We start from the raw sequence: 18,396 nt of genomic DNA, 5'->3' as shown, positions 1-18,396 counted from the left end.
TTGGGGTTGGTCTTGCTTTGAGCAGGGGGTTGGACTAGATAATCTCCTGAGGTCCCTTCCAACCCTGAGATTCTATGATTCTATGATTCCAGCTCCAGGGCTGCGACTGCCACTGACAGATGTCCCTCCTTCCCAGCCTCAGCCTGAGAAGTGATTTCTATTAATTTTTAGTATTTGTTTGGAGAGAGGTATTGGAAACCATTAAGGCCAGATCTTTATTCTCAGGTATAGTTTTGGCTTTTCAGAGTACTCCCATTGACTCATAGGTTTAGTGGGGGTGCTAGGTGTTTTACTTAATGAACATAATGACTTTGATTTATTTATATAGCTGTTTTCAGTACAGCACATTTTGTTGTGTTTACTAGCTTGAGTTGTTAGAAAGGATGCTAAAATACATGTACTCCAAGGGCAGTGTTAATTTTCTTTTTATTTGTTTTCATATTAAATAAGCATTGTAAGCTTGTGAATTATCCCTTGTTTTAATATTCTTTCTTCTTCTTCCTCCATACCCATGAACTTTTAAAGATATATATTATATCTAGGTTTAGTATGCACAATAAATGACCTCAATATCGGTGCTGCACATAACAACATTCAATCTGCACACTGATGGGAGTAACTTTGAAAAGTAACTTAGCAAAGGAAGGACATAGAATACCATGGTGATTGGCATCCTATGAATAGATAGATAGATAGATAGATAGATAGATAGATAGATAGATAGATAATCTGAAGTACTCTTACATGTCTTACAGGTTTTACGTTTCACCTATTGGGGTTGGGACAATGAGGTGATTCTGAAACAATTAGTACATTTCACCTGTATCTAACTTTCTGTTCCTTTGATTCCAGAGTTGTTGTTAAGACTGGTTGAAATTTTTTCTTGAGAAGTGTTTTTGATGGGAAATTGGATTTTCAATTCAACTATTTTTTTCACTAAAATTATCGTTTCCCTGGAAATTATAAGATTTCCATCAATATACCAAACTCCCCTCCTCCCTAAACCATGGCTTTGGGACTCTGGTGATGTTCCAGGGCAGTTCAGCAAGAGGAGAGACCATCATGCATCATGGGGGATGTAGTCCAGCCTGGGAGCCTGGCCTATGGAAGAGATTGGTGGTGTATGATATCTGATGCAACCCAGTGGTATTTCCGAACTGAAATATTATGTTTTTAGCAAAAAGTTTTCGGTCTCCAAAAACAACCCCCCTTTGTGGATCAGCTCTACACAGTACACGGGTTGCATTTAAAACAGCAGGATGAAATATACTCCTAACCTCATACTCTGTAACCATAGGGGGCAGGTTATATTCTTTTGTGGTGCCCCAGGGTCCTAGTGACCCCCTACCAGTATTGGCAAGGCAGACTGCCCTTACCCTTCCCTTCAGCCCTAGCCCTGAGCCTCTTCAATGCCCCAAACCCCTCATCCCCAGCCAGAGCCCTCATCCCCCCACACCCTAATCCTCAGCCCCAGCCAGAGCCCTCATCCCCCTGCACCCTAATACACTGCCCTGGCCCTGAGCCCCCTCCTGTATCATGAACCCTCATCCTCAGCCCCACAGCCCTCACCCCTGCACCCTCTCCTATCCCCAAACTCCCTCCCAGACTGTGCACCCCTCCCCCTTCCCACACCCCCCCTCCTGCCATCAAACTCCCTCCCAAAGCCTGCACTCTCTCCCTTTGCACCACCTCCCACCCTTAAACTCCATCCCAGAGCCTGCACCCCTCACCCCCTCCTGCACACCTACCCCCTGCCCCAGCCCGGAGCCTGCACCCAGCACCCAAACTAAATCCCAGAGCCTGCACCATGCACCCTTCCTCCACTCTAATCCCGAGCCCAGAACCTGCACCCCAGACCTCCTCCCCTTACCCAACCCCCCCTCCCAGAGCCTTAGGCAGGTGGGGGGTGGACTTTGGGGTGGGCGGAGTTGGGGGGGCGGGTTCTGGGCACCACCAAAATTTCTACAAACCTGCCAACCATTGCTGTGACTAGGGTAAAAATTGCATCATTTAATAACACAGTAGGAAAGAGTGGGACTAATTAATCCCCAGGGCACCAATTACACCGAGCGTGGCTTTGGTTCACTGAATGCATTAATTAGGTCTCATGGCTCTCTGAGCTCAGGTATTCCCAGTTGCTTCCAGACTCATGTCCCACAGATCACACATCTTAGTATAAAACTTCCTGAATGCACCAAACTGGCAGTTTCTATCGATGAGGAAACACCAACACATCTGTCTCTCTCTTCTCAGCAGGTACGTGTGATTGTCCTGAATTACAGTCACACACACACGTGGACACCATGGGGATCAGCAGGTATTGAATTGAAGACCTCCAGCACTAAAAGCCTCAGCCCCAACTCCTATCCCTTCAGCTAAAGGAGCAACCTCCTTGCTTGGAAAATATAGGCAATTACATAGTCACTGAAGCCAGTGCTTTCCACTATGTCTCTGGGTTTTCATACAGGCTAAAGTAAAGGCCCAAAAGCTTAATTAGCACAGTAAGCAACTTTACCCCAACCCGACCTGCCAAGTCACAGAGCTCCCTTTGCCCAAAGAGGGTAGAAAGTTTGACACTCCTCTACTCTCACCCCTTTTTGTGTTAACAAATAATCTCTTCAGACTAAGACAATTTTCACCCTGATTCTCTTACAGTGGAGTCACAAGTCCCTGTTTGCTGCTCAGATTAGCGCATAGGAGTGTTTGTGTGTTGCATGATTAACCTGTATGTCATTGGATTTACGCAGTGTGTATTTTATTGAACAACTGGAATGACTAGCTATGAACATCTGGCTCTGTGGACTAAGCCCTTCTCTGATCAGATACTGATGTCCATTTAGAGACTGATCTCCATTTATCTTCACTTACTTCATTACAGAGAAGGGACAAGTTTTCCACACAATCCATCTGCCCAGATCTCTGTAGCTGACTGATCTCTGTTCAGAGGAGATGGAAATGGGAAATCACTCGGAGGTGACTGAGTTCATTCTCTCAGGACTGACAGATCGTCCGGAGCTGCAGATCCCCCTATTTGTGGTGTTCCTACTGATTTATGGTATCACCCTGGTGGGGAATGGGGGGATGATCTTGTTAATCACAACTGACCCCCGACTCCACACCCCCATGTACTTTTTCCTCAGAAATTTGTCTTTCTGTGACCTCTGCTATTCCTCGACAATTTCCCCTAAGTTGCTGCTGAATTTCTTAGCCGAGAGGAAAAGCATTTCTTACACAGCCTGCGCTGTGCAAGTGTCTCTCTCTATTGCTTTTGGAGATGCTGAGAGCCTCTTGCTGGCTGTGATGGCATATGACCGTTATGTGGCCATCTGTAATCCGCTGCTTTATACGGTCACCATGTCCAGGCAGCTTTGTAAACGGCTGGTGACTTTGGTGTATGCTGTTGGGTTTGTGGATTCAATGATATACACGTGTTTTACATTTCAGCTATCATTCTGCAGCTCCAACATCATCAATCATTTCTTCTGTGACATCCCCCCGCTGCTGGCGCTCTCCTGTTCTGACACCCGCATCAATGAGATTGTGATGTATGTTTTTATGAGCTGCATTACAGTGAGCAGCCTTGTAACTGTCCTCCTCTCCTATGTCTATATCATCTCCACCATCCTGCAGATCCGCTCTGCCGAGGGCCGGCGCAAAGCCTTCTCCACCTGCTCTTTCCACTTGACAGCTGTGGCCCTGTATTTTGGCACCCTCCTCTTCATGTATTTACGTCCCCCCTCCAGTTATTCCATGGACATAGACAAAGTAGCCTCAGTGTTTTACACGGTGGTGATCCCCATGTTGAACCCCCTCATCTACAGCCTGAGGAACACGGAGGTGAAAGACGCCCTGAGGAGAGCAATAAATAAACTCCTAACCAATTCCTGAATCTGTTTAACTCTGTACTGGTTTAGTGATGGGGAGTGGAAACAGGTGAATTCAATTCCCAGCCCATTGCTATATAATTTTGCAGAGCTCGTGGGAGTGTTGTTCATTATTGTATTGTTATTATTTTTAATTTGTTTGTATTTCAACAAGTTCTGCGGGCCCCAAATGATATCAGTGGACAAAATATGGGAAGAATCACAGGTCTAGAAAGAGAGATTGATTCTATAAGCTGGTGGCTAGGGGCACCCACCCAGAGGGTGAGATGCTCAACTTCATCTCTCTGTTCCAATGGTTATTTAATTAGTTATCCCCGTTAGAACAAGTTTGAAAGGAGAGATTGGGAGCAACCCAGACTGGAAGAGCACATCACTCAGAGGCTGGGATGCTTTCTGGAAATGCAGGAAACCCAAGTGCATAATGTGATGGGTTCGGTCACAGAGACCCCCATTGGGACTGTCACCTGATGTTCTTAAATTTCCTCTGCTCCTATTTTCCCTGCCAGCCTGGGCCTCCAGAACCCTGTCTTGCTGAGCCGACATGCTAGCCTGCTGTAACACAGACCCATGGTCTGGGTCACGTCCCCAAAACTGCAGATCTAGACTGAAACCAGCTCACCAGAATACCCGTCTCCAGGACGCAGGCAGACAGCTCCCAATGGGATCTAAACCCCAAATAAATCCATTTTACTCTGTATGACTCTTATACAGGCTAAATTGATAAATGTTCACCCTCTATATCACTGCAAGGGAGATATGCACCGCTGTTTGCCCCCCAAGTAACAATTACTCACACTGAGTTTATAATTAAACTAACGTGATTTTATTAAGTATCAAAAGAAGCATTTAAGTGGTTTTAAGTATTAATGATAGAACAGAGTATGTTACAAAGCAAAACACGCAAGGCTAAGCTTAATACACTCAGAAATCAGTTACAGATGTTAACTTCTCACCCCAGTTGTTACTTCAGGTAAAATCCTTCTCAGGTCAGATAGAAAAGGCTGGACCCAGGTCAGAATATGTCCCTCACCTCTGTGGTTAGAGTCTTTGTTTCCAGGTGCTTGCAGGTATCAATGCAGAGTGGGGAGGCCGTCTCAGCTGAAGACACTCATTGTTTGCTTCTCACATTTTATATAGAACTTTATATAGAACTTCTCCCTTTTTATATAGAAAACCCTTCTTTGGAATTCCACCCCCATCTGGAAAAGTAACAGCTTCAAAATGGATTCCAGTATCTGGTGATATGGTCACATGTCACTGTAAGACTCCGGTCTCCATTCTTCCTGAGTTGGCTCACAGGAACACAGGAAGGCTTGCAGGTAAACAAAGCCATTCACAGTTCATTGATTCTGAAGCACCCTTAATGGCCTCCACGTAATATGTCTACATCAATAATACAAATTTATATATCAGAGGGGTAGCCGTGTTAGTCTGGATCTGTAAAAGCAGCAAAGAGTCCTGTGGCACCTTATAGACTAACAGACGTATCATGAGTATGAGCTTTCGTGGGTGAATATCCACTTCGTCGGATGCATCCAACAAAGTGGGTATTCACAAACGAAAGCTTATGCTCGTGATACGTCTGTTAGTCTATAAGGTGCCACAGGACTCTTTACAAATGTATATCCTATTCTCCTAACTTCAGACATACAGTTACCTCATTTTATATCATATTAAAAAGACCTCACAGGAGAGACAGTGATACAGAGCAGATGATGCTCTGGCCCTCTGTGTTCCATTTCCACAAGGAAAGTCACGGCAACAACATTAATTGCATGTGTTCTGTACACCTGTTATCCCAGGAGCAAAGATGCTCCAGGGAGCAAATCTCAAAGTCATCAAAGCCAAATTTAACCTCTGCTCCCCAAGGAAGTGGCTACAGAAGTATTAAGGGTAACGTTGGTGTGGTTAACAAACAGGGAAAGACTCATCTTCAAGTCTCATTTTAGGGTTCTGACCTGGTACTGCTTCTGTCCTCAACTCATTGTAAGTGAAGGGAGGAAAAACAAAGAGGTACCACCAACTCATTGTCATACAAATCAGTTTCAGAGCATTTTGGCCTTTAATTGAAATGACAGAGAGTCATTCATGGGAGGGGAAGGAAGGAATTATCCTGAGAGGAGAAATGTTAACACCTCTGAACATTTTTATCTATCAAAAGAAGGAAAGAGCTTTATCAAGGGAGGGAGAAGAGTGACTGGAAAAAGAGAGGAAAAAAAGCTTTAATAGGAAGGGGGAAAACTTCCCCATCGATTCAGGGAATGTCTATACTAAGGCCATTATATTGACTCAGCTCTGGTGTGCAGCAGCCCCATAGTGTAGATGTTTTCCACATTGATGAATGGGTTTTTCTTTCAATGTAGTTAATCCACGTCTCCAAGAGGCATTAGCTAGGTCAATGGAAGAATTACACTGAGGGTCAGTACAAGCTAACTGCCTCGCACATGGTATGAAAAGTTTCCCTGCCCTGTGTGACAGAGCTCTGTTGATCTAATTTTTAAGCATAAAGTAGGCCTCAGAGAAGCTGCCGATGGAAAAGACCAGTTGGGCAGTGGGCACTATGTGTGTGTTTGGTGTGTAGTGGGCACTGTATGTGTGTATGTGGTGCGGGGTACAGTGAAGCTGAATGTCAAATGTAGGCAGGTGCATGTCCCTTGCCCTGCCCAGTACTCAGGCTGGCATCCCCCCTCCTCCCAGTGCAGGGCTCCTTGTCAGATCTTAGAATCATAGGACTGGACGGGACCTCAAGAGGTCATCTTTTCCACTCCCCTGCACTCATGGCAGTTCGAAGTATTATCTAGACCATCCCCGACAGGAGTTTGTCTAACTTGCTCTTAAAAATCTCCAACAATGGAGATTCCACAACCTTCCTGGGCAAGTTATTTGAGTACTTAGCCACCATCACTGTTGGGATGTTTTTTCCTAATGTCCAACCTAACCCCCCTTGCTGCAATTGAAGACCATTGATTCTTGTCCTATCCCTCCTCCCCCCACCACACGCACATTGTTTTGCAATTTTATTCCTAAACTCTGTGTGATGGGTTGGGTTACAGAAACTCCTTTGGGACTGCCACTGGATGTGCCTAGACTACCTCTGTTGGAAAATCATAGTGCTAATGAAGCCTTTTTGTATTAGGCCTGAGTGAACCAAAGTTATGCTATGCTTGCCCAAACCGTGTTGGAAAGCTTACAGAACTCATTAGACTGAAGGCCGTGTATCTACCTAAGTCAGCTATTTTGCTTATCAGTTTTATTTGGCTCCCCAGTAAATGCAGCTGTGTTCCCATGAATGTTTCCAAAGTATATAGCACAAAGGGTCGACGGGTGTATCTTGTTTCCCCTTCAGAATGACAAATGTATCCTCAACAGCTGTATGTATCTTGTAGCCCCCACAAAATGATATATGTATCCTGCATATCCAATTATTCCCTAACAGATGCATGTACAGGTTCTACAGGTCAACCAAATGACGTAAACAAACGTAGGCTAAGTTGTTTGTTTCGGGGTATAAAGGTAGGCCCATCTGGCCATGTAAGGTGTGTCTCTTTCTCTGGCACTAGCCGAGAGGAGCACCCGCTCAGCTGACCGATCAATAAAGGGTGTGGTACTCGTCTTCCTGTCTCCGTGCCTCCTTGGTGTAATTAGGTAAGCTCCAGGGGGAAACGGGCCCTTTTGGCTAACAAATGGCGACTCCGCCGGGACTTCTCTCCCTGTTGGGGGCGCTGACCGGCGGCCGAGGACGGCTCAGGAGAGTGGCCACCTTGAGCTATTGGTTTGCTCAAGCTCCGGGTCGCCGCAATCGGCCGGGACGGCTACGCCCCCTCCATAGAGAACTCCAAACGACACGGAGGCAAGACAGTACCAGAAGAGGGGAGTCCACCTGCCAGACGTGGCCACTCCGGGCGTGGTAAGTGCGTTTACCTCTTGGGTTTGAGGATTAACGCCCCCGAAGAGTGAGGGTTGGGACATTGGGCCCCTAATGGTGAAGGAACCCACAGATAGGAAGGTGTGTGTGGGTAAAAGCTTTCTGGTTAAGGTACCTAGGTTCAGACACGGCTAATGAATAATTCCATTAACTCCACGAGTCCGTGGGCCGTGCTGAACAATTACTGGGACTTAGAGCAGCCCCAGGGCTGGCTTTTCTTTTTGGTAGGGGTACTTTTGTTTCTTGTTCTATTGGTATGCTGGAAGCCAAAACTGTAACCGGGTCTAGGAGCGTGTGAACCCATCTTCTCTCCCCCCCCCTTCTTTTCCGTGTGGGTAAGGGACAGTCTAAACATTCCACCTCACCCCCTAAGGGTACCCCAGCATATTATATGTACGTACATTATGGTTCTAAAACCTGCAGGTATTTAGAGAATTGGAATCTTTATACGCGTGAAGATCCATCTAAACAATGCCCATTAAAAGGTACCTTTAATCTAGATAGGATCATATATCTCAGAGGAGCTTTTAATCACCAAAGAAAAGCCTCTGACACAGTGTGAGCAATTTGTCTAGAAACGGGTTAATTTAAAACTCAGCTTCGCCCAGAGATAAAAAGAGAAAGTTGTTTTATGCTCAAGGTCAAGCAAACCAAAGGCAGTACAAGTTACAGAACTGAGATTACATTTGCAAAGCTTAACTGTTTGGTGAGATCCAACAGTCTGACTTTGTAACGGATGCCGGTGTTGGTGTGGCTTGGTGACACTGGAGAAGCCACAGGTAGCTGACCTGGACTAGAATCTCTGAAAGAGACACCGCAGGAGATTCCAGGGTGTAAAAGAACAGCCTTCCCAAGAGCGGAAGCATGTTGGAAATTCTGAACAAGCTGTATACAGGATAATCTCCCGTCCACCTATTCCCCTTTTCTGAATGTTATATACAGACGTGGCCAGTCTGGATATGTGTAAGTATGGGGCATTTATATCTTTCTTGAGTGATGTGGGAGCATTCCCAACACTCTCCATTGTTGTTTTATCATTTTAATGAAGCTTTAAAATTTGGTTATATGGTGTATTTTCTCTATCCTCCTGCAACGTCCTGCAGTGTCAGTTTGATCACCTGACATGAGGCATAAATTGGTAACAGAAATTTGTCACAGTTTGGTGAGCAATAGAGAATGGGGGAACCCTGTAGAATTTACACCATCTATTTGTTTTACCCTTGTTGTTTTATGTTTGTTTTATTTGGTTCTGTTGGTGTTATATGTTGAGGATTGCATAATTAAAGGTGTGCCCATTCTCAGCTGCAGTAAGTCTGAGAACTGGAGAAGGGTTTAGCATTCCTCTCTCCACCCTGGTTGACCAGGAAGGGTGGCAGGTGAAAGGATCTACCCCCAGTCGTAGCAGGACTGGGCAATAGAGTAGTTGGAGAAAAGGAAGCCCTGGCTAAGCAAGTACCAGTCCTTCAGGGACTTGTTAAAATGTAACCATTCGTGCTCAGCATATGCCGTAACAGCAGTGTGTTTGCTACAAGAGGCAATTAAATAGTTAACGCCAGTGGGCCATGCGTTTTGCCCAGGTGGCAAGCCTCACGAGGGAGGACTCGGGTCGTCTTGTGAATAAAATGTTTTGGGAAAAGACCAGAAGGGTGGGGGCAGAAGCCCATGAAAGAAACGGTTCAGCGCAAAAAAAAAAAAAAAAAAAAAAAAAGGATCGGGCCCAGGCGGGCGGGCAACAGACAGAGAGCTTGGAGAACAGGTTGGAAACTTTTGAGGGTCTCGTGGAAGGAAGAAGTAAGTGAGTATAAGCATGGGGATTTCAAATACTCAGGAGGATATTTGGAATGGCGATTTGAATTGGTAAGTGGCTGTTGAAAGACAAAGCAAGTGATATAAGGAAAGAGCAAGTGATTTGAAGGAGAGTGAAGAGTTAACTCTGTAGTTGCTGGAGGGAATAGTAGTTGAACTTTGTAAAAATGCTAAAGAGAAAAGTTCTTGGTGTTTTTTTTAAATGTTTGTAAATAAATTCAGGCAAAGAAATTATTAGATGGCAATCATTTGGCTATGAACAATTTTGTTGAATTAGCTAAAGAATGTATACAGTGCTGTGTAAATGAAAATTTATTAGGCTCTAAGGCACTATCAGTGGTGATGTTTTCTTTCAGTGTTTAAAAGCAGGAGTTAAAAGTAAAAAGCAAGCCAGAAAGCATCTGTATTAATGCAAATTATCTAACTGATAAGGTAAAAGCCACTGAAACCTGGGCTGCCTATAAAACATATACAAGAAAATATGGGGTAATTCCCCTGTTTTGCCTAAAATCAACAAGGGTATTTGTATATTTTAAGCAATAATTGACCGCCCAGAAGGGGTAGACCTTTGTTTTTGTCTTTCAGATAATCAAAGAAAACTAATGCCAGCTAAACAGCATACAACATACCATGATTTACTGGCAGAGTAAAAATTATGTTTTGTGTTCTATGTTCTGTCTTGTGGTGTGTCTCAAGTGGCCAGAATTATTGTGTTTAATATTTTTATGGGATGGTCTGGTTTGAAATAAAGCAGAAGGCTTGAATTGAAATGCAGATATTTGTTTTGTTCAACTTAAAATACAAAGTGTTTGGATACATCAGAAAAATGTGATATACTAAAGTCTTATGTATTTTCTTAAGTAAAAGAAAAAAACTGCATTGGCCAAATTGCATACTAACAGTCTTTGGAAGCAAGGACATAAAAAGTTAACCCACTCCCCATATTGTACATGGGATCCTTCTGGCTACCTCAGATTTCTAGCCAGAGGGCTGGGGATGGTGGGAAGCTATTGAACTAGAGCTTGTATTAAATGAACTCATCAAAGTGGGTGTGCTTGTCCTGGCTTGTTGTTCCAAAGCTCTGTAATAAGGTTATTTTAGTACAAGGGTACATGTGGCATACATTAAATAATAAGACTAATGTACTGTATAACAGCAATGTGTATGTGTTCATTGTTAACAAAAGGTGTATAAGTAAAAAGTAAAAGTTTCCTTTGTAGGTTAAAAAAGGAAGCCAAAAAGGGTAAAAGGAAAAAGAACGAGTTAAATGAGAAAAACTTTAACTAGCAAGCTCAGTCCAAAAAAAAAAAAAAAAAAAAAAAAAAAAAAAAAAATAAAATGACTTCGTTCAAGGACACTTGGCTAACAACCAGAAAAGGGGGGCTGTACAATCTGCAAAGACACTAATGCAATGTGTTAGGTTTCCTTTTTACACAGGTAAAGACGCACTACCCGAAGACCCTAGCAGCCCTGCCACTCCATGGAACCTGGAGACCGGATCAATGTACAGGTCCACCAACAAAAGACTGCTTTGGCTCCACACTGGAAAGGCCCTTATTGAGTCCTGCTGATTACCAACACCGCTGTGAAGTGCCAAAGACTGACTGCTTGGACCCATGATTCTCACTGCAAAAAGACCCGTCCACATAAGGAGAACTCTCCTATATGATTAGCCTATTCCTTCTTCTAGCTCCACTGTGCCTTCTGGACAGCGGGGAAAAAGGACAAGGTGACGTGCTAGCTAACCTCTCCCTTGTCCGCTGACAGACCTACTGTGCCTTTGAACTTTTCTAGAAGAATCAAAAACCATTACAGGGTGATGTGCTGATAATCTCTCCCCTGTAGAATGCTAAACTACAATTGTTTTGGGAAAGGAGAAGGAACGCTCACTCCACTGACATTGCCAAAGTCCAGGAATTCCTGACTAAAAAGGACATTGAGAACTGACCCTGGTAAAGAAACAAAAATTCTACACTGGCAGGAAGAAACTTGTGGGATCCTGTTTGGAAATGTGGTATTAATTGAATTTTGGGGTTTATTCTACAGGCTGCGCTCTGTGTTTTGGATAAATCCTTTAGTATGTATTGCCCTCCCTAATTGGATTTTAAATGACATTGCCTTTATCCAGTTTTCAGATCACTTTTACATACCCAGATTGCTCACAAGGGGCTGCCATTAGATTAGCACAACAAAGAGCCTGGGTTATTTCCTCTGGAAAAAGAATAAATTGGGCAGATCCCTGTGGGCTGGGGCTAACACTGTAACAGCCATTTGGAATATTCTTAAAGGCCAAGAACATAATAAGAAATTGGGCCAACTAGAAAAGGCCACTAGCCTTATTTTTGAAGCTCAGCTATCTTAAGTATAGGCTGGAGTTGGTAGGTTACATGTCATTTCCACCCTTAGTTCTATGACCCAGAAGTTACTGACAGAAATGGTGTTAAATATCACTAAGACTGGGAAGGCATTGCAGTGGGATCTAGTATGTTTAGAAATCCAGGATTTCCTGAATGACCAGCTGATGGCCATTTGGAGTAATCTTGAGCACCAGACTTGGCCCACTGCCCTTACAGCCACATCTGAAGTACCATCTGATCTGTGGTCATGGAAACATATTTGGACACTTTCTGGATGAAAGTGTGTACATTTACAGTGCTCCTTCCAAGCATATGGACCGGTTAGGGTGGATGTGGGCTCCCACATACCGAATCCTGCCGGGTTCATGGGGAGGATGCATATGGGACTAAATTATTCACCAAGACATCTGGGAAATTAAACCATTAGGTATACCTACCTGAGTTATAGTCAGTGCCCCAATCCCTTAGTTGTTCAATGAACAAGGTTCCACTCTTTTGTCCATGCATTCATTCCTGGGTTGGGGGTGACTAAGCTTAACAGAGCAGTTGTAAATATTTCTGCAGAGCTTCATTGCTTTTTGGCCTCAAAGTGTGAGAAAACTCAGCCAAAAGGTTTGGTGAGTATTCTCAAAGGGGGGAGTTGTTGGAAAATCATAGTGCTAATGAAGCCTTTTTGTATTAGGCCTGAGTGAACCAAAGTTATGCTATGCTTGCCCAAACCGTGTTGGAAAGCTTACAGAACTCATTAGACTGAAGGCCGTGTATCTACCTAAGTCAGCTATTTTGCTTATCAGTTTTATTTGGCTCCCCAGTAAATGCAGCTGTGTTCCCATGAATGTTTCCAAAGTATATAGCACAAAGGGTCGACGGGTGTATCTTGTTTCCCCTTCAGAATGACAAATGTATCCTCAACAGCTGTATGTATCTTGTAGCCCCCACAAAATGATATATGTATCCTGCATATCCAATTATTCCCTAACAGATGCATGTACAGGTTCTACAGGTCAACCAAATGACGTAAACAAACGTAGGCTAAGTTGTTTGTTTCGGGGTATAAAGGTAGGCCCATCTGGCCATGTAAGGTGTGTCTCTTTCTCTGGCACTAGCCGAGAGGAGCACCCGCTCAGCTGACCGATCAATAAAGGGTGTGGTACTCGTCTTCCTGTCTCCGTGCCTCCTTGGTGTAATTAGGTAAGCTCCAGGGGGAAACGGGCCCTTTTGGCTAACACCTCTGAGCCTGTTTTCTCTGCCAGCTTGGGACTTCAGTTCCTTAGCTCGTTTGAGGCAGATATGCTGGCCTGCTGCAAACACAGAGCCAATTCTGAACCACGTCCTCCACAAGCTGGAGGCTTAACTGCAAACAGCTTAAGAAGGGCTCCTTTCTCCAGCACTCAGATACCCAGCTCCCAATGGGGTACAAACCCCAAATAAATACATTTTACCCTATATAAAGCTTATACAAGGTAAATCATAAATTGTTCGCCTTCTATAACACTGATAGAGAGATATGTGCAGCTGTTTGCTCCTCACTCCCCGAGGTATTAAAACATACTCTGGGTTAATTAATAAGTAAAAAGTAATTTTATTAAATACAAAAAGTAGGATTTAAGCGGTTCCAAGTAATAACAGACAGAACAAAGTAAATTACCAAACATAATAAAATAAAACACACAAGTCTAAGCCTCATACGGTAAAAACTAAATGCAAGTAAATCTCACCCTCAGAGATGTTCCAATAAGTTTCTTTTACAGACTAGATTTTCTCCTAATCTGGGTTCATCAATCACTCACACCCCTGTAGTTACTGTCCTTTGTTCCAGTTTCTTTCAGGCATCTCCTTGGGGTGCAGAGGCTATCTTTTGTGCCAGCTGAAGACAAAATGGAGGAGTTTCCCCACAGGCTTGTATAGTCTCTCTGTTGTGAATGGAAACCCCTTCCCCACTCCTATGCAGAATCCAGCTTCAAGTAGGAGTTTTGGAGTCACATGGGCAAGTCACATGTCCATGCATCATTCAGCTCCTTACAGGCTGATGCCACATTCCCAGAAAGCTTAGATGTGGACTGGCGCCTTTCAAACTTCATTGTTAGCTTAAACGTTGCTTGACTGGGCACTTACTGAGAATAGTCTTTTCTCTGGAAGCTGACCAACTGCTTCATTGAGGCTACTTAAAGTCAAACAAGTACATAGCCAATATTCATAACTTTGAATACAAAAATGATATATGCATGCAAATAGGATGAATATATACAGTAGATCATAACCTTTGCAGAGATATGTAACATGGCCTATCTAGCATAAAACATATTCCAGTTATATCATATTTACACTCATAAGCCAATTTCAATGAAACATTATGGGGTGCAATGTCTCACTCTGTTTCATGGACTATAAATTATAGGAAATAAATAAAATTAACAAAAGAATTGGGAGGGAGCTGGCATGCTCGGAGATATTTTGTTGTAGCAGCTGCAGAGATGCTGCAAAGATCATCTGTGTTAACCACCGGTTTAGGGAATATCCTACTTTTTGGAGTCTGCCCTGGCCTTGGCATTCGCAGGGAGGACTGCCCCAGGCTCCTCCGGGTCACAGGAGGCAGAGAAGCCAGGAGGAGTTATGAGTGTGACATTGTAGTCTATATGATTTTATAAAAATATGCTAAGGAGTGAATATAGTGTAACTGGAATATTCTTCATGCAAAAGGTCTCTTGCAAGGTATCATTACAAAGCTTAGAATCTACTGAGTTGATCATCCCATTCGTATAAATGTACCACTCTTGTATCTGAAACTAGAAATATGAAATCTAACTCTGAGGGCCTATTGCAGGGGTCGGCAACCTTTCAGAAGTGTTGTGCCGAGTCTTCATTTATTCACTCTAATTTAAGGTTCCGCGTCAGTCATACATTTTAATGTTTTAGAAGGTCTCTTTCTATAAGTCTATAATATATAACTAAACTATTGTATGTAAAGTAAATAAGGTTTTAAAAATGTTTAAGAAGCTTCATTTAAAATTAAATTAAAATGCAGAGCCCCCCGGACTGGAAGCCAGGATGCGGGCAGTGTGAGTGATGCTGAAAATCAGCTTGCGTGCCGCCTTTGGCACTTGTGCCATAGGTTGCCTACCCCTGGCCTATTGTAATTGTGCAAAGTGGGGGCCATTAATGGTGGTTTGGAATCTTGACGACTCCCATTAAGCAGGACAATTGTCTGCAGATGTCTCTGTTTTACTTGTAAGTCTCCCTGTATAAGTGTGTGCTGGCAAGTGGGTAATAAAGTCTTGCAGTGACATGTGATCATGTCACCTGAACTGGAATCCATCTTTAACCTGGTGGTTTTCCATTGAGAAGGAGGGGGTGGTAACCCAGAGAGACAAAGGATTCCCACCTTGTGCAAGAGACATATAAGGGGTTGGGACAGGGAAAGAGGAGAGGAGCCATCATGAGGACTCCCCTAGCTACCACCTGAGCTGGAACAAGAGCTGTACCAGGGGAAAGAATTGTGCCCAGGCCTGGAAGGTGTCCAGTCTGAGGAAAAAACTTACTGAAGCATCCCTGAGGGTGAGATTATCTGTATTCAGTTTGATTAGACACAGATTTACGTGGTGACTTGGTGACTTACTTTGTTCTGTCTGTTACTACTTGGAACCACTTAAATCCTACTTTCTGTATTTAATAAAATCACTTTTTACTTATTAAGTAACTCAGAGTATGTGTTAATACCTGGGGGAAGCAAACAACTGATCATACCTCTCTATCAGTGTTATAGAGGATGAACAATTGATGGGTTTACCCTGTATAAGCTTTATACAGGGTAAAACGGATTTATATGGGTTTAGACCTCACTGCGAGTTGGGTATCTGAATGTTAAAGACAAGAACACTTCTGTTAGCTGCTTTCAGGTAAACCTGCAGCTTTGGGGCAAATAAATCAGACTCCAGTTCTTTGTTGGAGCAGACGGGCGTGTCTGGCTCAGCAGGACAGGGTGCTGGAGCCCCGAGCTGGCAGGGAAAGCAGGAGCAGAGATACTCTTGGCATAATAGGTGGCAGATCCCAAGGGGGGACCTGTGATCTAACCCATCACAATGAGCATGACTCCAAGAGGAAGTAGGGGCATGATGTTTCCTGGGCACAGACCTGGAGTGACAGACTTGGGAGTTTCTTAAAAAGGAAATTGCTGGCTGTTGGTTGTTTCTACTGGTGTTCAGAGAAGCAGGACTTTATGTACATTCTTTGTAATCCCTCCTCCACAGAATATACCAAAGAATATAGCTGATTTGTATCATCAATTTTTCCTCCTAATACAATCAACCCTGCAATGCCTCACACGTTGGCACCACTTAGGAGAAGGGAGTACCAACATGCCCTGGAGCATTGATAATACCAGCCAAGCCTGCAGTCCCATGCGGGTTAATTTCTGCTGTCATAGTGAGAAAGAGAAGAGCCATCACTGGGCCTGCCATGGATCTCCTTGGCAGTAGGTGATGACCACAATGTCTTTGTGCATCTGCAGACATGGATCAGTGCATGGGCCCATCCCTGTGGTGAACTCACCCTTTCATGTCAATCGAACACTACTGTCAGTCAGCACCACACCTTTGGTGTTACTGGGATAGTTTCTAGGTTGGTGGCTGTGTAACACCTGCCTGCAACCTTGCAATGCCTTGCTGAAATGGCTTCCACCTGGGCCATCACAAACAATCATCTAGCAGGCAAATCATACCCTGAGCATGTGTGTGTAACTGCAGCCTGGCCAGGAATAGTTGGGTTACACTCAGGCTCTCACCACCCTTGGTTATACTGCAGGGTGACCCTAACACGCTCCACAGTCTTCGATTTCCCTCCCGAAATGTACGTCCTGTGCTGCCCAGTCTTCTCCTGGACAATACAAGTCACATTGTCCATTATTTATTTAATAGCACTAACATGCATGCAACTTAGCTTCTCAGACACTTCTATTTAAACACACTGGATTAGATAAAACAATAAAACAAAGTTTATTGACTACAAAGATAGATTTTAAGTGTGTGCAAAGAAGGAGGCATAGAAGTCAAACGTGGTTACAAGAAAAATAAAGCTAGAATGCAACTTTTGCCTAAGTTAACAAAAGTTTCCTCACCACATGCTTTCAGGAGTCTTATTTAGCAAATTTCTTAGGTCAGCACAACTCCTCTAGTCCAATGGCTGCTTCCTTTATCCCTTCAGATGCAGTGAATCAATGGGCAGAGAGAGAGGGAGGGATAGAGAGAGGTGCCTTGGGATGTCTGCCCCTTCTTTTTATAGTCCTATCTCCTCTTCAAGAAATATTTTCCCCCGCTTACCAGAAGACAAAATGTCTGTGTAGAAGGATAGTCTATAGCATACTGTGGTCTCCTTCTGAGCTCCTCTGGTCATCATGTGGTCTCTATCAAGCACAATGAGTGAACCTATCTTTCCTACTTTGGAGAGTAACCTAGCAAGGGAAGGACATAGGATACCATGGTGATTGGCATGCTATAAATAGCTAGATAATCTGGAGCACTCTTACATGTCTTACATTCCACCTAATGGGGCCAGAACGATGAGGTGATTCTGAAACCAGGAAAGGCTGAGACGATATCAGGTACAGGTACAAACAATTAGTGCATTTCACCTGCATCTAACTTTCTGTTCCTTTGATTCCAAATATGTTGCTAAGGCTGGTTGAAAATTTTTCTTGTTAAGTTTTTTTGATGGGAAATGGGATTTTCAATTCAACACTTTTTTCCCCTGAAATTATCTTTTCCCTGGAATTTATAAAATTTCCATCAATATACCAAACTCCCCTCCTCCCTAAACCGTGGCTTTGGGACTCTGGTGATGTACCAGGGAAGTTCAGCAAGAGGAGAGACCATCATGGATCATGGGGGATGTAGTCCAGCCTTGGAACCTGGACTGTGGAAGATATTGGTGGTGTGTGGTATCTGAGGCAGCCCTGTGGTATTTCCGATCTGAAATATTAAGTTTTTAGCAAAAAGCTCTCAGTCTCCACCAACAAATCCCTTTTGTGGATCAGCTCTACACAGTACATGGCTTGCACTGAAAGCAGCAGGATGAAATATACTCCTAACCTCATACTCTGTAACACTGGTAAAAATTGCATCATTTAATAACACCGTAGGAGAGACTGGGACTAATTAATCCCCAGGGCATGAATTACATCAAGGGTGGCTTTGGTTCACTGAATGTATTAATTGGGCTCTCTGAGCTCAGGTATTCCCAGTTGCTTCTGGAATCATGTCCCCCAGATCACAAATCTCACTATAAAATGTCCCGAATGCTCCAAACTGGCAGTTTCTGACGATGGGGAAAAGTCAACACATTTCTCTCTCTCTTCTCAGGAGGTACGTGCTATTGTTCTGAATTACAGTGACACACACACAGACACCATGTTGAACAGCAGGTATTGAAT

General features: G+C 43.7%; 1 protein-coding gene across 1 annotated transcript; it reads left to right on the top strand.

Moving 5' to 3' along the window:
* The first annotated feature begins 2,943 nt into the window (after positions 1-2,943).
* LOC123369523 (olfactory receptor-like protein OLF1) lies at positions 2,944-3,888 on the top strand. The gene has a single exon (XM_045015207.1). The coding sequence runs from the start codon at positions 2,950-2,952 to the stop codon at positions 3,886-3,888; it is 939 nt and encodes a 312-aa protein (XP_044871142.1). The 5' UTR covers positions 2,944-2,949.
* The last annotated feature ends 14,508 nt before the right edge of the window (positions 3,889-18,396 follow it).

This window comes from Mauremys mutica, chromosome 4 (genome assembly GCF_020497125.1).
Source record: "Mauremys mutica isolate MM-2020 ecotype Southern chromosome 4, ASM2049712v1, whole genome shotgun sequence".
NCBI classification, from domain to species: domain Eukaryota; kingdom Metazoa; phylum Chordata; order Testudines; family Geoemydidae; genus Mauremys; species Mauremys mutica.
Note: the sequence above shows the minus strand (reverse complement) of the source record. Positions and strands in the feature narration are given on the sequence as shown.

Bases quoted from the DNA above. Each gene is read 5' to 3' on its own strand.
- LOC123369523 (XM_045015207.1), top strand. From the start codon at position 2,950: ATGGAAATGGGAAATCACTCGGAGGTGACTGAGTTCATTCTCTCAGGA.